The sequence below is a fragment of the Balaenoptera musculus genome, chromosome 4 (assembly GCF_009873245.2).
Source record: "Balaenoptera musculus isolate JJ_BM4_2016_0621 chromosome 4, mBalMus1.pri.v3, whole genome shotgun sequence".
Taxonomy (NCBI): Eukaryota; Metazoa; Chordata; class Mammalia; order Artiodactyla; family Balaenopteridae; genus Balaenoptera; species Balaenoptera musculus.
In genome coordinates, this window is record NC_045788.1 from 1413358 (window position 1) to 1433464 (window position 20107).

Below are 20107 nucleotides of genomic sequence, written 5' to 3' on the forward strand. Positions count from 1 at the left end.
CACCTGCTGCAACTACTGAAGCCCGTGCGCCTAGAGCCTGTGCTCTGCAACAAGAGAAGCCACCGCAATGAGAAGCCTGAGCACCGCAATGAAGAGTAGCCCCCGCTCGCCACAACTAGAGAAAGCCTGCGCGCAACAACGAAGACCCAACGCAGCCAAAAATAAATCAATAAAATAAATTTATATAAAAAAAAGAATATTACAAGAGACAAAAAAAGACACTACGTAATGATCAAGGGATCAATCCAAGAAGACGATATAACAATTGTAAATATATATGCACCAAACATTAAGAGCACCTCAATATATAAAGCTAACAGCCATAAAGGGAGAAACTGACAGTAACACAATAATAGTGGGAGACCGTAACACCCCAGTTTCAGCAATGGACAGATCATCTAGACAGAAAAGCAATAAGGAAACACAGGCCTTAAGTGACACATTAGACCAGATGGACTTAATTGATATTTAGAGAGCATTTCATCCAAAAGCAGAATACACATTTTTCTCATGTGCACATGGAACATTCTCCAGGACTGACCACATGCTGGGCCACAAAGCAAGCCTCGGTGAATTTAAGATAACTGAAATTGTATAAAGCATCTTTTCCGAGCACAGAGCTATGAGATTAGAAATCAACTCCAAGAAAAAAAACTGTAAAAAACACAAACACATGGAGACTAAACAATATGCTATTAAACAACCAATGGATCACTGAAGAAATGAAAGAGAAAATCAAAAATATCTAGAGACAAATGAAAACAAAAGCATAACAATCCAAAACCTATGGGATGCAACAAAAGCAGTTCTAAGAGGGAATTTTATAGCTATACAATCTTACCTCAGGAAATAAGAAAAATTTCAAATAAAAACTTAACCCTACACCTAAAGCAATTAGAGCAAATAAAGAACAAACAAAACCCTAAGTTAGTAGATGGAAAGAAATCATAAAGATCAGAGCAGAAATAAATGAAATAGAGACGAAGAAAACAACAGAAAAGATCAATGAAGCTAAAAGCTGGTTATCTGAAAAGATAAACAAAACTGATAAACCTTTAGCCAGTCTCATCAAAAAGGGAGAGGGTTCAAATCAATAAAATTAGAAATGAGAAAGGAGAAGTTACAATGGACACCACAGAAATACAAACGATCATAAGAGACTACTGCAAGCCGACTGTATGCCAATAAAGTGGGCAACCTGGAAGAAATGGACAAATTCTTAGAAAGGTTCAATCTCCCAAGACTGAACCAGGAAGAAATAGGAAATATGAACAGACCAATCAAAAGTACTGAAATTGAAACTGTGATTAAAAAACTCCCAACAAACAGAAGTCCAGGACCAGACGGCTGCACAAGTGAATTCTACTAAACATTCAGAGCAGAGTTAACACCTACCCTTCTGAAACTGTTCCAAAAAATTGCAGAGGAAGGAACACTCCCCAACTCATTCTATGAGGCCACCATCACCCTGATACCAAAACCAGACAAAGATACCACCAAAAGAAAAAAATTACAGGCCAGAATCACTGATAAACATAGATGCAAAAATCCTCAACAAAATACCAGCAAACCATACACCATGATCAAGTGGGATTTATCCCAAGGATGCAAGGATTCTTCAATATCTGCAAATCAATCAGTGTGATACACCATACTAACAAACAAGAGTAAAATCCATACGATCATCTTAACAGATGCAGAAAAAGCTTTTGACAAAATTCAACACCCATTTATGACAAAAACTCTGCAGAAAGTGGGCAGAGAGGGAACCTACCTCAACATAATAAAGGCCATATATGACAAAACCACAGCAAACATCACTCTCAATGGTGAAAAGTTGAAAGCACTTCCTCTAAGATCAGGAACAAGACAAGGCTGTCCACTCTCGCCACTTTTATTCAACACAGTTTTGGAAGTCCTAGCCACGACTATCAGAGAAGAAAAAGAAATAAAAGGAATCCACATTGCAAAAGAAAGTTAAACTGTCACTGTTTGCAGATGACATGATACTACACATAAAAAATCCTAAAGAGGTTACCAGAAAACTCCTAGAGCTCATCAATGAATCTGGTAAGGTTGCAGGATACAAAATTAATACACAGAAATCTCTTGCCATTTCTTAAGAACGGAAGATCAGAAAGAGAAATTAAGGAAACAATTCCACTTATTGTTGCAATAAAAAAGAATAAAATATCTAGGAATAAACCTACCTAAGAAGGCAAAAGACCTGTACCCTGAAAACTATAAGACACAGATGAACAAAATTGAAGATGACACAAACAGATGGAAAGATACACCATGTTCTTGGATTGGAAGAATCAATATTGTCAAAATGAATATACTACCCAAGGCAATCTACAGATTCAACCCAATCCCTATTAAATTACCAATGGCATGTTTCACAGAACTACAACAACAAAAAAATCTTAAAATTTGTATGGAAACACATAAGACCCCGAATGGCCAAAGCAATCCTGAGAAAGAAAAATGGAGCTGGAAGAATCAGGCTCCCTGTCCTCAGACTATACTACAAAGCTACAGTAATCAAGACAATATGGTACTGGCACAAAAACAGAAATATAGATCAATGGAACAAGATAGAAAGCACAGAAATCAACCCATGCTCCTATGGTCAATTAATCTATGACAAAGGAGGCAAGATTATATGATGGAGAAAAGACAGTCTCTTCAATAAGCGGTGCTGGGAAAACTGAACAGCTACATGTCAAAGAATGAAATTAGAACACTCCCCAACACCATACACAAAAATAAACTCAAAATGGATTAAAGACCTAAATGTAAGACCAGATACTATAAAACTCTTAGAGGAAAACATAGGAAGAGCACGCTTGGACATAAATCACAGCAATATCTTTTTGGATCCACTTCCTAGTGTAATGAAAATAAAAATAAAAATAAACAAATGGGACCTAACTAAATTTAGAAGCTTTTGCACAGCAAAGGAAACCATAAACAAAACAAAAAAACCATTTTCTCCCACAGAATGGGAGAAAATATTTGCAATCAAAGTGACCGACAAGGGGTTAATCTGCAAAATATACAAACAGCGCAGGCAGCTCAATATCAAAAAAACAACAGAATAAAAAAATGAGAAAACCTAAATAGACATTTCTTCAAAAAGACATACAGATGGCCAAAAAGCACATGAAAAGATGCTCAACATCACTAATTATTAGAGAAATGCAAATCAAATTACAATGAGATACCACCTCACACCGGTCAGAATGGCCATCATCAAAAAGTCTACAAACAATAAATGCTGCAGAGGGTGTGGAGAAAAGGGAACCCTCTTGCACTGTTGGTGGGAATGTAAACTGATACAGTCACTATGGAGAACAGTATGGAGGTTCCTTAAAAAACTAAAAATAGAACTACCATATGACCCAGCAACCCCACTCCTAGGTGTATATCCTCAGAAAACTACCGTTTAAAAAGATGCATGCGCCCCTATGTTCATAGCAGCACTATTTACAATAGCCAGGACATGGAAACAACCTAAATGTCCATCGACAGATGAATGGATAAAGAAGATGTGGTACATACATACAGTGGAATATTACTCAGCAGAAAAAGGAATGAAATAATGCCATTTGCAGCAACATGATGCACCTAGAGATTATAGACTATACTTACTAAATGAAGCAAGTCACACAGAAAAAGACAAGTATCATATGATATCACTTATATGTGGAATCTAAAAAAAATGATACAAATGAACCTATTTACAGAACAGAAACAAGACTCACAGACTTCGAAAACAAACTTATGGTTACCAAAGGGGAAAGGTGGGGGAAAGGATAAATTAGTAGGAGTTTGGTAGTAACATATACACACTACTATATATAAAATAGATAATCAACAAGGACCTACTGTATAGCACAGGGAATTCTACTCAATATTCTGTAATGACCTATATGGGAAAAGAATCTGAGAAAGAGTGGATAGATATGTATGTATAACTGTACACCTGAAACTAACACATGGTAAATCAACTATACTCCAATATAAAATAAAACATCAAAAAAAAATTTTAGTAATATATTTTAGTTAACCTAACAGATCCAACCTACTGTTTTAACAACATCAAGAATCATCAAGGAGATATTTCGTATTATTAAACACAAAGTCTGAAACCACGTACTTCCTTTACCACCACAGCACGCAGACCGGCTGCACTCCAGCACAGCCCCAGACAGCGGCGTGTGGGCATCTGTGTACACACCTACACGTGCAGACACACATGTCCATGAACGTGCACAGAGACGCTCTGGGCTTAGCGGCGACGATGGTGGCGAGGAGGAGGATGGCGGCTACGGTAAAGGAGCTCTTCCTAAGTGCCAGGTACTGAGCCAAGTGCTTCCCGTGCACTAACCCCATCCGCTGTCCCTTACTGGGGAGGAGCTACCGTCACACCCACTTCAGCGGGGCTGCTCGGAGGGGCAGAGCCGGGGTGTGAGCCCGGGAGTCCGGTCCCAGCACGCCCACCTCGCAGGGACCGCTCAGTACCCCGAGGCCGGCAGGCTGTGGCTTTTCTCACAGGGACCCTGGATCCTGCAACAGCACAGGCAGCTGGGCCTCCGAGAGCAGAGCTGGCCCCTCTCAGACCAGGGTCCTGTCTCCACCGAGTCCCTGGGGGGACAGGTTCACGCAGGAACAGCCCTCCCTGGCGGGGCCCCAGAGCCACAGATGGTGCTGGAAGCCCGGCAGGACAGTCACCGCTGCGTGGCCAGGAGCGAGGCGCGGGTGGATGGCGGAGGGGAGGGCGGGCGGACCCCTTGGGACTGTCAACCAGACCCGCCCCCGCCCAGGCCTCCTCGGCCTGTCCTGCAGGAGACACAGCACAGGCGCTGGTGGCCACGGGGGCCGCACGCGGCCAGGCCTGGTGACCCGGGACCTTCCTTCCTAGGAGCTGAGCACAGCTGCAGCCCGTGTGCGCCCACCCTTGCACCTCACGGGCCCACTCCCGCCACACGCCCGTGGCTTCGCTGAGAAGCCACCTCTACCGTCAGCCAGTTGATATCCTCACTCAAGAGATGCTCTTTGACGTTGTGCATTTTTCAGCATCTTGTGCCTTTGCTACAAATTTTTGGACGTGAACTTGTCTGGGGCCAAATAAGTGTTCCTTCTGCCTGACTCATCTGACTGGAGATCCTGCCCTGCCCCCGCTAGGGCTTCTCCCCTCTGCACGCCGACCCCACACTGCACCCTGAGAGGCCAGTGGGAGCAGTGGAAAGGTCTCCCGACTCCCGGCCCAGAGCCCGGACTCCGCCCTGCATGCCCTGCCGACCCCGTCCCTGCTTTCACTGCCGAGCCCCCCACCTGATCCACGCTCCACCAGGGCCGCGTGAGCCCGCAGAAGGGCCTCCCCTGGTTGACTCGCATTCCTATCGTACACACGGGTACACTGAGGCCAGGAGGGGTCACGGAAAGTGGCTCCTGTCCTTCCCAAGTCCCCCGAGGGTGAAGGGAGGAGAGCTGCCGGGTTCCGAGTCAGCGAGAGACGCGGGGAGACGGCTGCTGGGGCCCGAGCGGGGCCCCGATCCCTGCGCCGCTGCCGCTGCGGCAACACGGCCCTCCCCACCCGAGGCCCTCGCAGCGTCCTCTCAGCCGTCCTCTCCCGAAGGGCCGCAGGGGAGGGAGTCACGAACGGCCGCCACCTGGCAACCAGACAAAAGGAGGACCAAGAAGCAGGCACAGGCCACAGCCAGAGCGTCGGGAGGTCCCAGGCCCCGCGGTGGCCGTGCGGCACAGGGTCAGGACCCCACGGTCGCGGTGCTGCCACGTGGCAGCGTCCAGCGGCTCAGGTGAAACTCGCGCTCGGCACTCGTGAGGACACACCGGCGCCCCGTCGTTCACTGCTCCCAGAACTCATCCCTACATCGTGACCCACGGGCAAGCTGCCCCTTACGCTGGGGGCCGGGCGGGCTCTGTCCCCAGGCCCAGCCCCTGCTTGTGCTTCTAGGGCCTCAGAGCTGCAATGCCTCTCGTGCCACTGGCGTGCGGCCCAGCACTCAGGTGACTCACCTGGTCTGCAGCTCCTCCTGTAAAACGGGCTGAGTCTCCACCCCCAGCCAACCCTGTCACGTGCGGCTCAGATGAGCTGAGGTTTGCAAACTCGACAGCGTGTGGGTACGTGACACATTTTGGTTTTTTGGGTTTTTTTGGCCGTGTGGCTTGCAGGATGTTAGCTCCCCAAGCAGGGATGGAACCCGTGCCCCCCCGCAGTGGAAGCATAGAGTCCTAACCACTGGACCGCCAGGGCAGTCCCAGTATGTGACAGATTAATGCTGCTCTGATGTTTCATGTTTTCTGAATGTTCCTAGGTCCATCCAAGACCCTCTGATTTCATGAGAAGAAAAGTATCACGGATACTCTCGGGGCCCCCGGCCCCTGTACGTTACAGAGTTGCCGTTACCACTCCTCCTAAGACCTGGCTCCCAGGGAAAAGACACACAAACATTCGCGCTTCCTGCGCAACTGCCCCATCCTGAGCCCCCTCTCCTCCCGAGAGGGACGGTGGCAGGCGTGCGTGCGTGTCTCTAATTACAGTTCCTGTATTTGCTTTGCAGAACTGTTTATACCCAAAGCTATGAAAGACGTAATAAAAAGAAAAACCTACGCTTTTAAAGCACCTCAAAAGCTCATCTTACCTTCCCTACTACGTTCTGACCCATCCGTGGGGGCTGCCCCCCACCTCCTCCAGAGGCTCAGCACACACTTTCCCAGGCGGGACACACCCCTGCCACCTCTAATGCTTCCTCGCCCGGGGAAACCAGCCCAGCCGCCCGATGACACCGGCACTGGGGCCGAGGCCTGCAGAGGCCGGGCTGGGACGGGCCTCACCCCTCCAGGGCCCTGGAGCCACAGTGTGGCACTGAAGGGCTTTGGGGCCCTTTCCCAGGCCACGCAGAGGGGCGCCCACACTGGGGAGAGAATACGAAGCTTCTGTCCAGCTCCGGGGAAGCCTCTGGCCATCGGGCAGCAGCAGGAGAGGCTAGGGACCCGGAGTGCCTCAACCCCTCCTCCCTGCCCACCCCGACGGCGGGCTCAGGCCACGTACCAGGATGTCCAAACAGGCCGCCTTCAGCAGGGTGATTTGGTCTGCGATGGTCAAGCCGGTGAAGCCGGGCAGACGTTTAGCAAACTCCACGATCTTAATAATGCACTTGGTAGCCAGTTCACTGAATTTGTCCCAGAGGCCCAGGTCCAGTCGGACTCGATGGTCGGCACTGGAATTCTACGAGGGAGAGAAAACACCGTCAGGGGTAGTTGTGGGAAGCCGAGTGGAAGGCAGAGAACCGAACACGTTTCCCATCAAACGTGAGGACAATTCACTCTTCACAGGGAGCCTCCGGAAGGTGGGGGAGAGTTGACCTTTCAGCTTAGCGTCATTTTTTTAAAATGCTCAAAATCTTATCCCTGTACCGCTGGATAATCGAGTAAGAGATGTGGGAATCTCTCTTCGGCAATCACTCCCACTAGTAAATGAAGTAAACGGTAGGCGGAGGAGCCACCGCTGTGTAACCCTGCTGGACTAGTGGCTCTACCCGACTGAGGAAAGCCGAGACGAACCGTGGGAGGAGAGGCTCTTCCGGAGATGCTGGATCCAGCCACGCCTGACCCACACCAGGATTTTAGTTTTTAGTCTGAGTCGGTTTGAGTTTGGTTTCTATCACCTGCAACAGGAAGAATTCTAACTAACGTTCAGTTACAGCTTGAGATGCTTTAGGTGTGAGAGCTTCACGTTCTCCACCAAAGAGCTGTCACGACGTAGAGAAGGGGGCCACCTCCACGGCCACCATCGCCTCCCGCCTGGATTAGCTCCTCACGGGTCTCCCTCACTCTACCCTGACCTCCTCACGGTCTGTTCCTTTACCAGAGGAATAAAGGGATCCTTTAAAAACACAAGTCAGAGCAAGTCACTGTGCTGCTCAAAATCTGCAGCGATCTCTCACCTCACTCAGACGGAAAGGCAAAGTCCTCCCCACGGCCTGCAAGGCCGGCCCGCTCCCTCGCGTCTCCCCCGGCTCCACAGGCCCTGCTGTCCCGGACGAGCGGGCGCGCCCCTCCCCTCGGCCTGCCCTGCCCGCAGACACACCCCTCATTCCTTCCCGGCCGGGCAAACTTGAGCCCCGGCCCGACTGCTCTGTGGACTCTACACCTGCTCTGCGGTCCCAGGCCTCAGCCCCCGACGCACACTCTCGTTTACTTCCTGCCTCACTGTCGCTGCCACGTCCTCAGTGTCCAGAACGGCGGCCGGTACACAGCAGGGGCTCAAAACGTTTGTTGAGTGAATGAGTGAGTGAATGAGGCTTCCATGAGTCTATGCTCGTGTAGGATGTCTCAGGGCCACCACCACACGAGGACGAGGCTGCCCTGGGCCGCGGCCTCCGGCGGCCCCGGGGGGGCCGGACGTGCAGCAACTGGCAAGGTCGAGGCTGGCGCTTGGGCCCCTGACACCCGGGGACACACCCACGGAGTCTGTAAAATGAGCTGTGTTGTTAAGGTCGGCGGGGAAGCTGGAAAGGGAAGTTTGCATACGGGGTGGCACAGAGGCCCTAACACAGGTGGAGGCTGGCCGCCCTCGTGGCGCTCCTGCGGGAAGGGCCAGCGTCCCGCCCGTCACTTCCCCCCATCCGTCCCCAAGGACCTGGGGACACGGCGCACCCGGAGGAGCTTGAGGCCAAGCGTGCGGCCACTGGGTCTGTAATTGCACGTAATCGTCGGCTCGCCTGGTTTGTGGGAAGACGACGCGGGAGGGGAGGGGCACAGAAGTGAGCGGACAGCAGGAAGTCATCTCACCACAGCGCCCACCCGCTGCCCGGCCCAGCACGTGGGAACGGAGCCTCCGCCAGCCTCGTACGAGGAGACGTCATCACGCACCGGGCCCGCCATCCTCCTGTTAAAAGTAACGCACAGCCGTCTCAACGGCATGTGAATCTAACCCACCACCATGCAAACTGAAGGGAAGAGGCAGCTGAGAAGACACAGAATAACCTGGCGTCTTATCGTTCCGGTTGCTGGACTCACACGGCATGAGCTTTAAAATGGCTTATACGCTATCCTCCAGCGCAGACAGCGCACAGCTCGGCCCGTCTGCGGGGAGTGGAGGCGGTTAGGGGGGCGCTGGGTGGGGGCCGATCCCGAAACCAGGGGAGGGGGAGAAAGGGAGAGGCCCGGGCTGGGAGGGGCCTCGCCGGCAGCTCAGGGCAGCGGAACCACAGCAGAGGGGCAGAGGCGGCCGCTGCCTCTGCCCCCAGGGCCCCCCGGCCCCCCGAGCAGCGGCGAAGCCCAACCCCACCACGAGATCCAGCTAAAGGGCCATCTTGGTCAAGCGAACGGACCCCTTCCCGCCGCCGTGCGCGTCTCTGCGGCTTCTCTGACTGGCGGTACTTCCAGAGCGAGGCCCACAAATGGAGGTGGAATCGCGGTCTCTTTCCGCCCGTCTGCGGCAGCTGCAGGCACTACAGTGCTTCAGCCAGGGCTGCTTGTCCTCCTTCTCAGCCGAGGAGGAAACACAGAAAGTCTTAAAGGGAACGAGGAGCTAAGGTTCCCGGGGTGGCTGGAACACCCGGGGGCCCGGGTCCGGAGTCTCTGCCCCCCGGCCGTCCTGAGAAGCTGATGTCCTTTCAAGCTCCACCTGAGAATGCTCCCGGCGTCCACGGCCCACTTCTCCACTGGGCATGCTTCTCATGGAACAAGCCCTCCTGTGGGGCTCACCGGGAGCCAGACCCTGTTCTAAGCTTTATGGTGAACTCCCTCTAGTTCTCAGGATGCCCTCACCTGGCAGCTGCGTCACTGCCCACCGGCCAGCGCAGAGGCAGCTCGTGCTGCAGCCCTGGGCCCACTGCACGGGGCACCGCACGGCCTGAACTGTGTCTGCGGAAGCCTGTCCCCTGGCGAGAAACCCCAGAGGCTGAAAGATGCTCGGCATCGCCAGGAAGAGGACGTGACGCGCGGGCCGGCATCCGCGGTCCACAGACACACGCCAACTACCAGCTGGGCAGTTCCATCCGCAGGAGGACGACACACAGAGGCCCCAACGCACACGCCACGTGGGACTGAGACCCGGACGCTTCTAACCATGTGGCAACCGTCCTGCCACTGAGGGGGAGAGACAGGGACGGGGCAGGGGGCGGGGCTCTGAGGGCCCCCAAGTGTTTCCCGGACGTCTGGCTAGAAGCGAGGGAGACGGTGCAGGACTTCCCTGCAGCTAATGTTGCAGGGGTGCTCCTGGACCCCTCCCCACCCCGCCTAAGATGCCTGGGCCGGGACAGGAGCCGGAGGGGCCCCTCCGGACAGCCGGGTGGTCTCCGAATGCAGGGGCCTTGGTGGAGGGCGGGGTGTGGCCTGGGGGCCCCAGCTGCAAGGTGGTGTCCAGCGCTCCACATGCTAGATTCGGGGTGGCTTCCTGATCCCGTGGGCGGTCCTTCTCCTGGTGGAGTAAGGGCTCCTCATGTCTCCACAGCCCCACCTCCCGAGCCCTCGGAGGGCAGCCCGGGTCCCGCAGGGCCTGCGAGGGGGTGAACAGCCGCACACGGCGGGAAGCGGGAGCAGACAGCCCAGGCGGGGCCGTGCCCCCGGGAGACTGCCTTGCTGTCCCAGCCACACTTACGCTGCCACGACCGGGCATGTGGCTCCAAAAAATGACACAGCGTTGATACAGAGTCAGGAGGAGGGGACCTGTGCGTTCCGTATGTCTCTGGGGCAGAAACAGTACAAGGCGCGCTGGATGTTTCCCTCATCCACCCTCCCCGGCAGCCCCACGAGGGAGTCACGGCTCCGACTCCCGTTACACAGATGAGGAGCGGGGCTCCGACGAGGACTCCAAGGTCACGGAGCTCCCAAGCAGCACAGGCAAGATCTGAACCCGGGCCTGGAAGCCCTAACGCCTGGATGCCAGGGTCGCGGTCGCTGCGGAAGCAGAGCAAACACCCCCAGGGCTGGGCTGTGTACTCTTTGAGAGCGCATCATCCGCAGCCCACCCTGGTCCCCAGAGTCCCCCCCCGGCCCCTTGCTTTTCAGGAAGCTCACTGGTCAGAAGCGCCAAGGAGCCCGGCGCTGAGCCTGCAGGTGAGCAAGCACCCTGTCCCCCCCCAGGCCCAGGCGCGGAGGGTGGGTGCTGGCTTCCTGGGTCCTGACCAGGGTCCCAAATCGACCCTCATCAGGAAGAAAAAGCAGCTACTCCTTCAAGGATCCGTAGGCGGGCAGCTAGCTGCCTTTCTAACTGCTCCCTGCCCACTTATTCCAAAGCCACCTGACAGGGATGCCAGCCGGGCAAAGGCACCGAAGTCCCCTCGCAGTGGAAGCAGCTGCCCGTCGGCAAGCCCCTTATGGAAAGCGCTCGCCCCATGGCCAAGGGCCTGCAAAGGATGCGTCACGGCTGCTGCTCTTTATTTACACCTGCGCCTACTTCCCGAAAGGACTGCAAGTTGCTTACGATAAAAACAGAGCTTGATCTGTGCACAGAGAGAAGGGCTGGAGGGAGGAGCAGCGCCTGCAGGGCGCCAGGCCGCCCCGTGGTCAGGGGTCGTCCCCCGGAGATGGCACGTGTGCGGCCACTTTCCCTGCTGGATCCAAAGAGGCGCACAAAGTCCCTGCCTAGCGCTTAGGACTCAGGGCCCTCACTGGGGACCGAGGGGGCAGGGAAGGGGCGCTGGTGGCTCTCGGTGAAGCCCCGCCTGGGGCTGGGAGCAGACGCTGAGACTAGCATTCCAACGCGAGCAGCTTATGTGGGCAGAGATCCTGGGAAGCACTGGGAGAGGAGTGGGGGAGGGCCGGGGGCACCGGGGCTCCACCTTGTTGGGGAGCTTTGGGAGCCGTCGGGCCGGGGCTGCTCCCAGGAGTGTCGACTCCGCCCCCCTGTGAACCACGCTGCCCCACAGGCGCAAAAAGCCTCGAGGCAGCGTCGTGGGGTTGCAGAATGAGCCACAGGGATGCGGGATGCCGGCAGGGCCCTGACAGAGGCAGGGCAGCGGCCCCACTGGCCTGGAAGCAGGTGAAATCAGACCTCGGGCACAAAGAGAATCCAAAAGGAGAGGCTCTCGGATTCCGCCAGGTGGCCTGGGGGAGGGAAGGTGGGGAAGGGCCCAGAGAGGCCAACCAAAGTCCCTGGCTGTGCTGACCCGCAGAGGGACGACGGTCCCAAGGGGGCACTTTGGTCCCAGGTCGCACCAGGGCGTGTGTACTTGTGTTTGCCCTGCCCTCCTCCGGACCAGAGTGGTGGCCACTTCACCTGGTGACCAGGTGAGGCAGAGTCTGGGGCACGGACGAGGCCACCCTGACACCCCAACCCGGGGAAGAGGGTCAGGGCCCCAGGGGGGCAGCAAATGACCCCACGGGTTGTCTCTCACCGCGGGACCTGGCTTACAAGTTTCCATCTCCAGGAAGCCCTCCCTGCTGGGACTGTTCTCTTTTACTCTGTCTTCTGGAGGGAAAGTTGATTTATCCCTGGGTAACAGCCCCGTCCTCCTAGCTAGACGCCTGGTGTCCCCGGTCTCCACCCTGCCTTGTCACCCACCCTCCTGAGACACAGTGTGCCATGTGGGGTTAGAAGAGCTGCCCCGGAGTCAGACTGCCCACGTCCAAGGATACCCGCTGGCTACGGGGCGTGGGGAAAGTGACTTATTCCTCTGTCATACGGGGCGCTGCACCCGCCTCGCGTTGCCTCCGTAAGGAGTCAAAAGAATTCACACAGCGAGAGTACTTAGCACGGCCCCTGGTATGGAGGAAACGCTCAGTGAGTACTGGCTGTAATAATGATGACCGTAACAACAATAAACACACCTGATCACAAACTGTCTACTTCTCTCCACCACTTCAGACTGAGATTCAAAAACAAGGCCGAGGGAAGTGAAGTAACGTGCACACGTCGCACGGCTGGTTGGCGGCAGAGCAGGATTTAAACCACCTTCATTCCTAGCACCCCTGCTCCTGACTCACAGCATCACCCGCCACCCAGGTCTCCGAGCCTGCCTTCCCTCGCAGGCCGACCCCAAGGCTCCCGATGCTGCCCCGTCCTGTGTCTGCTCTGGGCTGGATGGTGCCCCTGTGCGCAAGGGGGACTCGTCCGCTGAGTCAACAGCAGGCCAGGTCAGCAGCTTCGCAGACTGGCCAGCGTCTCTCCCTGTCCCTGACACCAGGGCCTGGGGGCCCAGAAAATGGTCCTGGGCCTTGCTATTCGAAGTACGCTCGTGGCCTTTGCTACTCAGAGTGTGGTCTGCAGACCAGCAGCACCTGGGAGCCTGTGAGCAACGCCCGCCCACACCTGCTGAATCAGAACCTGCACTTTAATAGCTGCCAGGTGCTTTGTAAGCTGGCGGAGGACTGGGGAGCAAGCTCTAGGTTCTTCTCTGGGCAGCTCAGCCAGGGGACTTGCGGCTAAGCCCAGCGCCAGCTCTTTAGAAGCGCTGCCACCCACCGTGCAGCCTCGGTGCCCCACTTGCTGTTCTTCGCCCCCGCCCGCATCATCATTTCACCTTTTTATCCCCATGACCTTCCCTACTATTCTTTTTCTAGCACGTCTCAGTCAATCAAACCAGCAAACGCTGCAATACTTGGATTTTTAAAAAGCGCGTCTACCAGCATCTTAGGCGGGCAACGTGAGCCACTGAAGAGGCCAGAACAACATTCTAGTGGCACTCACGCATTCAGTCGACAAGTATTATTGAGCGCCTATTACGTGCCACGTGCTGGGAATACACGTCGGCGCACAAAACACATGCAAAAGCCACTAAAAAATTCAAGTACCTAAAGACATCTCCACCAGCACATCCAGACCAGCCGACAAGGCCTCCCGCCTTCTGACCCCACCTGCCCCCCATCCCCTTCTCTTCACTTCTCCCTCAGCGAGGCCACTCCCAGGGGAGCACAGCGAGCAGAGGGGGACCTCCCAGGTCGGTCCCCCTTCGCTTTCCCAGCACTCCCCCCAGACCTTCTGTGGAGCCAGACCCTGGGCGGGGGAGGCCCCAGTCCCCCGGGCGGGCTCTTCCAGCTGGAGCGGGGACCGTGAAAGGCTCAGCCCGGCCCTCCGTCCCCGCTGGGCTCTGCACCGGTGTCCGCCGCCGGGACTCCCGGCCGCCTCCCTGGCCCTCCTCGGCCCCTTCCCGCGGCTGTGGGTCCCCGCGAGGAGCAGCCACGTCTCACTCACCCTGGCCCGGAGCCTCGCACGTGCCCAACCTGCGCGTCCTGACCGAGCGGGAGGAAACGCCCCCCCTACTCAGCGGCGGCTGCGACCCCGGTTCAGAGGACCGGCCACGCTGTCTCCTTCCTCGGCCCCGGCACGCCAGGCTCCAGGAAGGGAGCGTGCGCACGTGCGTCTGCGTGCGCGCGCGAGTGCGAGTGCGCGTGCGCTGCGGGGCGGGGTAGGCGGGGCCTCTCACCGTGGTGTACTTGCCCAGCTGGCAGAGCGAGGGGAAGGTTTCCTGGTGGGCTTTCCGGATCTTCTCCGTGAGATCGTCCAGCTCGGCCGTCATTTCGTAGCTCTCCGTGCATTCCTGCTTCGAAGGCTCCTTCTTTTTCTTGTTTCTGTCATTCCTGACCGCTGCAGACGAGAGAGTAGACAGACCAGGGTCACTCGTGGCCAGGGCTGCGCTACCCGATGCTGCCTGGGAAGGGATGGGGGTCGGGGGGAGGAGGTCCGACCAGCACATCTCCCGAGGCAAGGGGGTGGCTGCCGGGGGACTTGTTTGCGCTGCAGCCGCCAGCCGGCTCCTAAGGAGAGCTCAGCTCACCCAGAGGGCCTAGAGCCTGTTTGTTCGGAGGGAACTTTCTATCTGGACTCGTTCCTGGAAGAATTTTTCCGGGCAGGTGCCCCGCAGTTCCAGAGGGGATGGCCTGAAAGGCGCTCCAGGGAAACCCCTTTTTCCTGGGAGACACGTCCCAGAATGGAGACAGGGATTCCTAGCTGGGCCTTTTGGTTCATTTTTTTGCTTTTCAGTTTTCTGAATTAACTGGCACCTTTTTTTTTTTTTTTTTTTTTTTGGCCACAGCTTGTGGGATCTTAGTTCCCCCACCAGGGAGCGAACCTGGGCCCTCAGCAGCGAGAGCACAGAGTCCTAATCACTGGACTGCCAGGGAATTCCCTTAACTGGCACTTTCGACGAAATTCATCTCCAAGGGGATGGGAGTTGGGGTGTTGTCCCTTCATGTTTTTCTGCTTCCTAAACTTTCTGTATTAGTCGTACAGTCTTTTATTACTTATAGTTTTAAAGAGTAATAATCAGTGCATCATGAGCCCTCAGCCTGGAAAGCTGCCATTCGTTCATCCTTTATCTGCCCGCAGCCCTCATCCCCACACCTTGTCTGGCCCCGGACCTCATGGGCATGGTCTTGGCCTCTGTGCTGGGTGGTCGTCCCACAGCACAGCCTCTCAGATGACCCAGATTCGAGGGGCACTCAGAGCTCTGGCTCTGGCAAGGGTCTCCTGGGGAAGGAACCTGGGACCCAGAGAGGCTGACAGATAAAACTAGGTTTTGCAACCCACACTGCCCGGGGACCCAGGGTTGCCAGGCTGGGCACTGCCTGCTGTGTCTGCCACCACCCTGAACTGGGAGTCTGTGCTGCAAATGACCCAGGGCATGATCTGATCCGCTCTAAGAGGATTCAGCCTGGTCCTTCCTGAGAGCCCCGGGCGATCTGAGAGCTGGCAGGTTCCTGGGTCTGGGTCCACACCGTGAGGACCACAAGGCCGCCTGGGGCAGGAGCTGAGGGCAGAGTAAAAGCAAGGCACAGGCGCAGGGAGAGGAGAAAAGGTGAAAGGAAAGAGATGGGGAGGGAGGGAAAAGGGAGGGGGGTGAGTGGTACTGAAAAACCCCGTGGTCCGTATAAGCGCCTCACACCTGCAGTGGGGAGGGTATTTCTGAGTATCTTCAGCATCGTACTGGGAGCCGTGTCTACAGTGCAATTCATCCCCTTCCCAGGTAGGCAATTTTAAACCCATTTTACAGACAAAGAAACGAAGCCTCAGAGAGGCTAAGGGATGTGCCCATGACTACACAGCTGGCACGACCCTTCCTCACGTCCACTCGCTTGTTTGTAACCAAGTGGACGCATGTGACAAGAAAACCTGTGCAGGTGATTTTCTTCTCCAGGACTCGGAAATGACACTGTTCTTTGGCTCAGAACATTTCCAGGACTAGGACGAGTGCATAAAGACAGCTTGAGGTATCTCAGCCTCACAGGAAGGCTAGCTGTGTGCCCAAACTACTCCCGCAGGTGCAGGACACAGGTGAGGGCAGCATGGTTTAAAGCAAGGAGAATGCAAAAGTAAAAAAAAAAAAAAAAATCCCTTTTGAAATCACATCCAAAAAATTAAAAAAAAATACTTAGGAATAAACCTGACCAAGGTGGTGAAAGACTTATATGCTGAGAACTATAAAACATTAATAAAGGAAATTGAAGATGATTCAAAGAAATGGAAATATATCCCATGCTCTTGGATTGGAAGAATTAATATTGTTAAAATGGCCATACCACCCAAAGCAATCTACAGATTTAATGTGATCCCTATCAAATTACCCATGACCTTTTTCACAGAACTAGAATAATCCTAAAATTTATATGGAACCACAGAAGACCCAGAATCACCAACACAGTCCTGAGGAAAAAGAACAAAGCAGGAGGCATAACCCTCCCAGACTTCAGACAATACTACAAAGTTACATTAATCAAAACAGTGTGGTATTGGCACAAAAACAGATATATGGATCAATGGAACAGAACAGACAGCCCAGAAATAAACCCACACACCTATGGACAATTAATCTTCAACAAAGGAGGCACTAATGTACAGTGGAGAAAAGACAGTCTCTTCAGCAAGTGGTGCTGGGAAGGTTGGACAGCCGCATGTAAATCAATGAAGTTAGAAGACACCCTCACACCATACACGAAAATAAACTCAAAATGGCTTAACGGGGACTTCCTTGGTGGCACAGTGGTTAAGAATCTGGGTACCAATGCAGGGGACATGGATTCGAGCCCCGGTCCAGGAAGATCCCACATGCCGCAGAGCAACTAAGCCCGTGCACCACAACTACTGAAGCCTGTGCGCCTAGAGCCCGTGCTCCATAACAAGAGAAGCCACTGCAATGAGAAGCCTGCGGACTGCAATGAAGAGTAGCCCCCGCTCGCCGCAACTAGAGAAAGCCTGCACGTAGCAACGAAGACCCAACACAGCCAAAAATAAATAAATAAAACATATATTGCAAAAAATAAAAAATGGCTTAAAGACTTAAACATAAGACAGGACATCATAAAACTCCTAGAAGAAAACATAGGCAAAATATTCTCTGACATAAACCATGCCAATGTTTTCTTAGTTCAGTCTTCCAAGGCAATAGAAATAAAAGCAAAAATAAACAAATGGAACCTAATCAGACTTACACATCATCAAAAAGTCTACAAATAACAAATGCTGGAGAGGGTGTGGAGAAAAGGGAACCCTCTAACGCTGTTGGCGGGAATGTAAAGTCGTACAGCCACCATGGAAAACAGGATGGAGGGTCCTCAAAAAACTAAAAATAGTGTTGCCATATGATCCAGCAATCCTACTCCTGGGAATATATTCAGAGAAAACTAGTTTGAAAAGATACATGCACCCCTATGTTCACAGCAGCACTATTTACAATAGCCAAGACATGGAAGCAACCTAAATGTCCATCCACAGAGGAACGGATAAAGAAGATGTGGTACATATATACAATGGAATATTACTCAGCCATAAAAAGAATGAAATAATGCCATTTGCAGCAACATGGATGGACTTAGAGATTATCATACTGAGTGAAGTAAGTCAGAGAAAGACAAATACCATATGATATCACTTATATGTGGAATCTAAAATATGACACAAATGAACCTATCTACAAAACGGAAGTGGACTCATGGACATAGAGAACAGACTGGTGGTTGCCAAGGAAGAGGGGGTTAGGGGAGGGAAGGACTGGGAGTTTGGGATTAGCAGAGGCAATTATATAGAGAATGGATAAACAGCAAGGTCCTACTGTATAGCACAGGGAACTATATTCAATATCCTGTGATAAACCATAATGGAAAAGAATATAAAAAAGAATATATAGGGCAGCAGGGACGCGGAGGGTTTGGTTAACCTTCTCTCGTCCCCGGGCCCTGGGGGTCGCGTCGGGACCCCACACTTCCGCGCCCCGCTCTCCGCCTGCCCGGCCCGCGTGGCGCCCCAGCCCGGGGAGGAGCTGCGGTCGGAGAGAGAGATGCCGGGGCCTCCGGGCCGCACCCCAGCCCCGGACAGGCAGCGGTCCAAATTAAAAAAAAAAAAAAAAAGAATATATATATATATATATATGGATCACTTTGCTGTACAGCAGAAAGTAACAACAGTGTAAATCAACTACACTTCAGTAAGATAAATAAAAAAAAATAAAGTGGGGAGAACGCAGAGAACACGGTCAGCACAGGGGAGACAAGCCCAAGGCAGTGGGCATCTGCGTTCGACGGGGAGGCCGCGCCCCGAGGCCTTGTGAGCACCGTGGCTCTGAGGGCAGGTTGCCAGCCCCCCTGCCTGCTCCTGGCCCTGCTGAGAACCCTCTCCTTCAGCTAACACTAAAGTCCTGTCTGAGCAAGATGGTCCTTCTGAAACAGAGCCCCGAGGAGAACAGTTTGGCAGGTCCTCACAAACTTAAACGTACGATCCATGCAAACCTGCACACCAACGTTCAGAGCAGCGTGATTCCGAACAGCCCAGAAGTGGAAACAGCCCACGTGCCCATCCACTGATGAACAGAGGAACAAAACTGGTCTATCCAGACAGTGGAATATTACTGGCCACAAAAAGGAATGGAATTCAGATACATGTTACAACATGGATGAACCTTGACAACATGATGTCAGTGCAAAAAGCAAGTCACAGAAGGCCACGTATTGTATGGTTCTATTCTTATGAGATGTTCACGATGAGCTACTTCATAGACAGAAAGCAGGTCGGTGGTTGCCAAAGGCTGGGGTGGGAGTGAGGGGACGGAAAGCGACTGCAGTTGGGCCCAGGGTTCCTTCTGGGGAGATGAAAATATTCCAGAACTAGACAGCGGCAATGGCCGTACAACCGTGTGAATATATTGCAAACCACTGGACTGTATACTTTAAAGGGATTCATATTATGCTATGTGAATTGTATCTTAAAACAACAAGAACCACCACAAAAACCCAAAGCCCCAGGGGGAGGCCACACCAACACTTGGACCTGCTTTGAGCATGATGGCACCCAGACCGCTTGACTCCCCCGCGGCAGCAACGCGGCTCGCCGACCTCTCAGCGAGGGCCAGCCCCCCCGTCACGTAACTGAAGGCTTCTTGCTCACTAAATTCCACAGTGAACCACAAGTGGTGGGCATTACAATTCCATGTCTACACTCTAGAAACCCGAGGCCCAAGGTCACCCTGTTTGAAAGCCGTCAAGATTTCAGTGGAAGACACACAAAAGCAAAGACAGGGGCACACACAGCACCTGCAGTCCGTCCCCAGCGCGCCTAAGCATCACGCACTGCCGCCCGGCCCACCCACGGCCCCCGGGAAAATGGAACTCAGAGGAGCAACCGCAGCTCTAGAGGGTTATGTTCCGTGAGCTGCCACCACTGAGCATCTGCACCCAGGCAGAAGGCAGAGGTGAGGTGGGAAGGGGGCCTCGGTGAGCGCCGCAGGGCACCGGGTCGGGGGCACTCCTCATTTGCAAAGCCAGGGCTCCATCTGTTGTGCTCCGGGGCCCAAGCTTGGGGCACTCTCAGCGGCTGACTGGTTGCCAGAGGACTAGCGCGTAACCTCATGCTCCCTTCCAGACGGCTCCCGCCCCCCCAAAGCAAAGTCCCCAGCCCCCAACTGTCTCCATCACCAGAGGATTCCCGGGACTAGCACAGACTCCTCGGCAACTGCAAATTGCAGCCACCCCGTGGGCGATAACACCCCAATTATGTAGAGGCTCCTAAGTTGATGGATGGATTCTCTAAACATTGGCTTCAGCTTTTTGCTTTGCTCAATGGTTTTGAAGTGCTGTGGAGCACAGATGTGGTATCTGGGCCAGGCGGGCGGACGGCTGCCAGAACCTCCAGAATAAGGGATGC

The 20107-nt window shown here is 53.8% G+C and overlaps 1 protein-coding gene across 5 annotated transcripts in view; it reads right to left on the reverse strand.

Moving 5' to 3' along the window:
- RARB (retinoic acid receptor beta) overlaps positions 1 to 20107 on the reverse strand; it is a 794130-nt gene that overhangs the window by 12347 nt on the left and 761676 nt on the right. For all 5 annotated transcript variants that reach the window (XM_036851911.1, XM_036851915.1, XM_036851914.1 and 2 more), the window contains 2 exons: positions 14403 to 14563; positions 7082 to 7258 (listed from right to left, as the gene is read on the reverse strand). In XM_036851911.1, coding sequence (XP_036707806.1) covers positions 7082 to 7258; positions 14403 to 14563 — 338 coding nt within the window. The remainder of the gene's footprint in view (positions 1 to 7081; positions 7259 to 14402; positions 14564 to 20107) is intronic.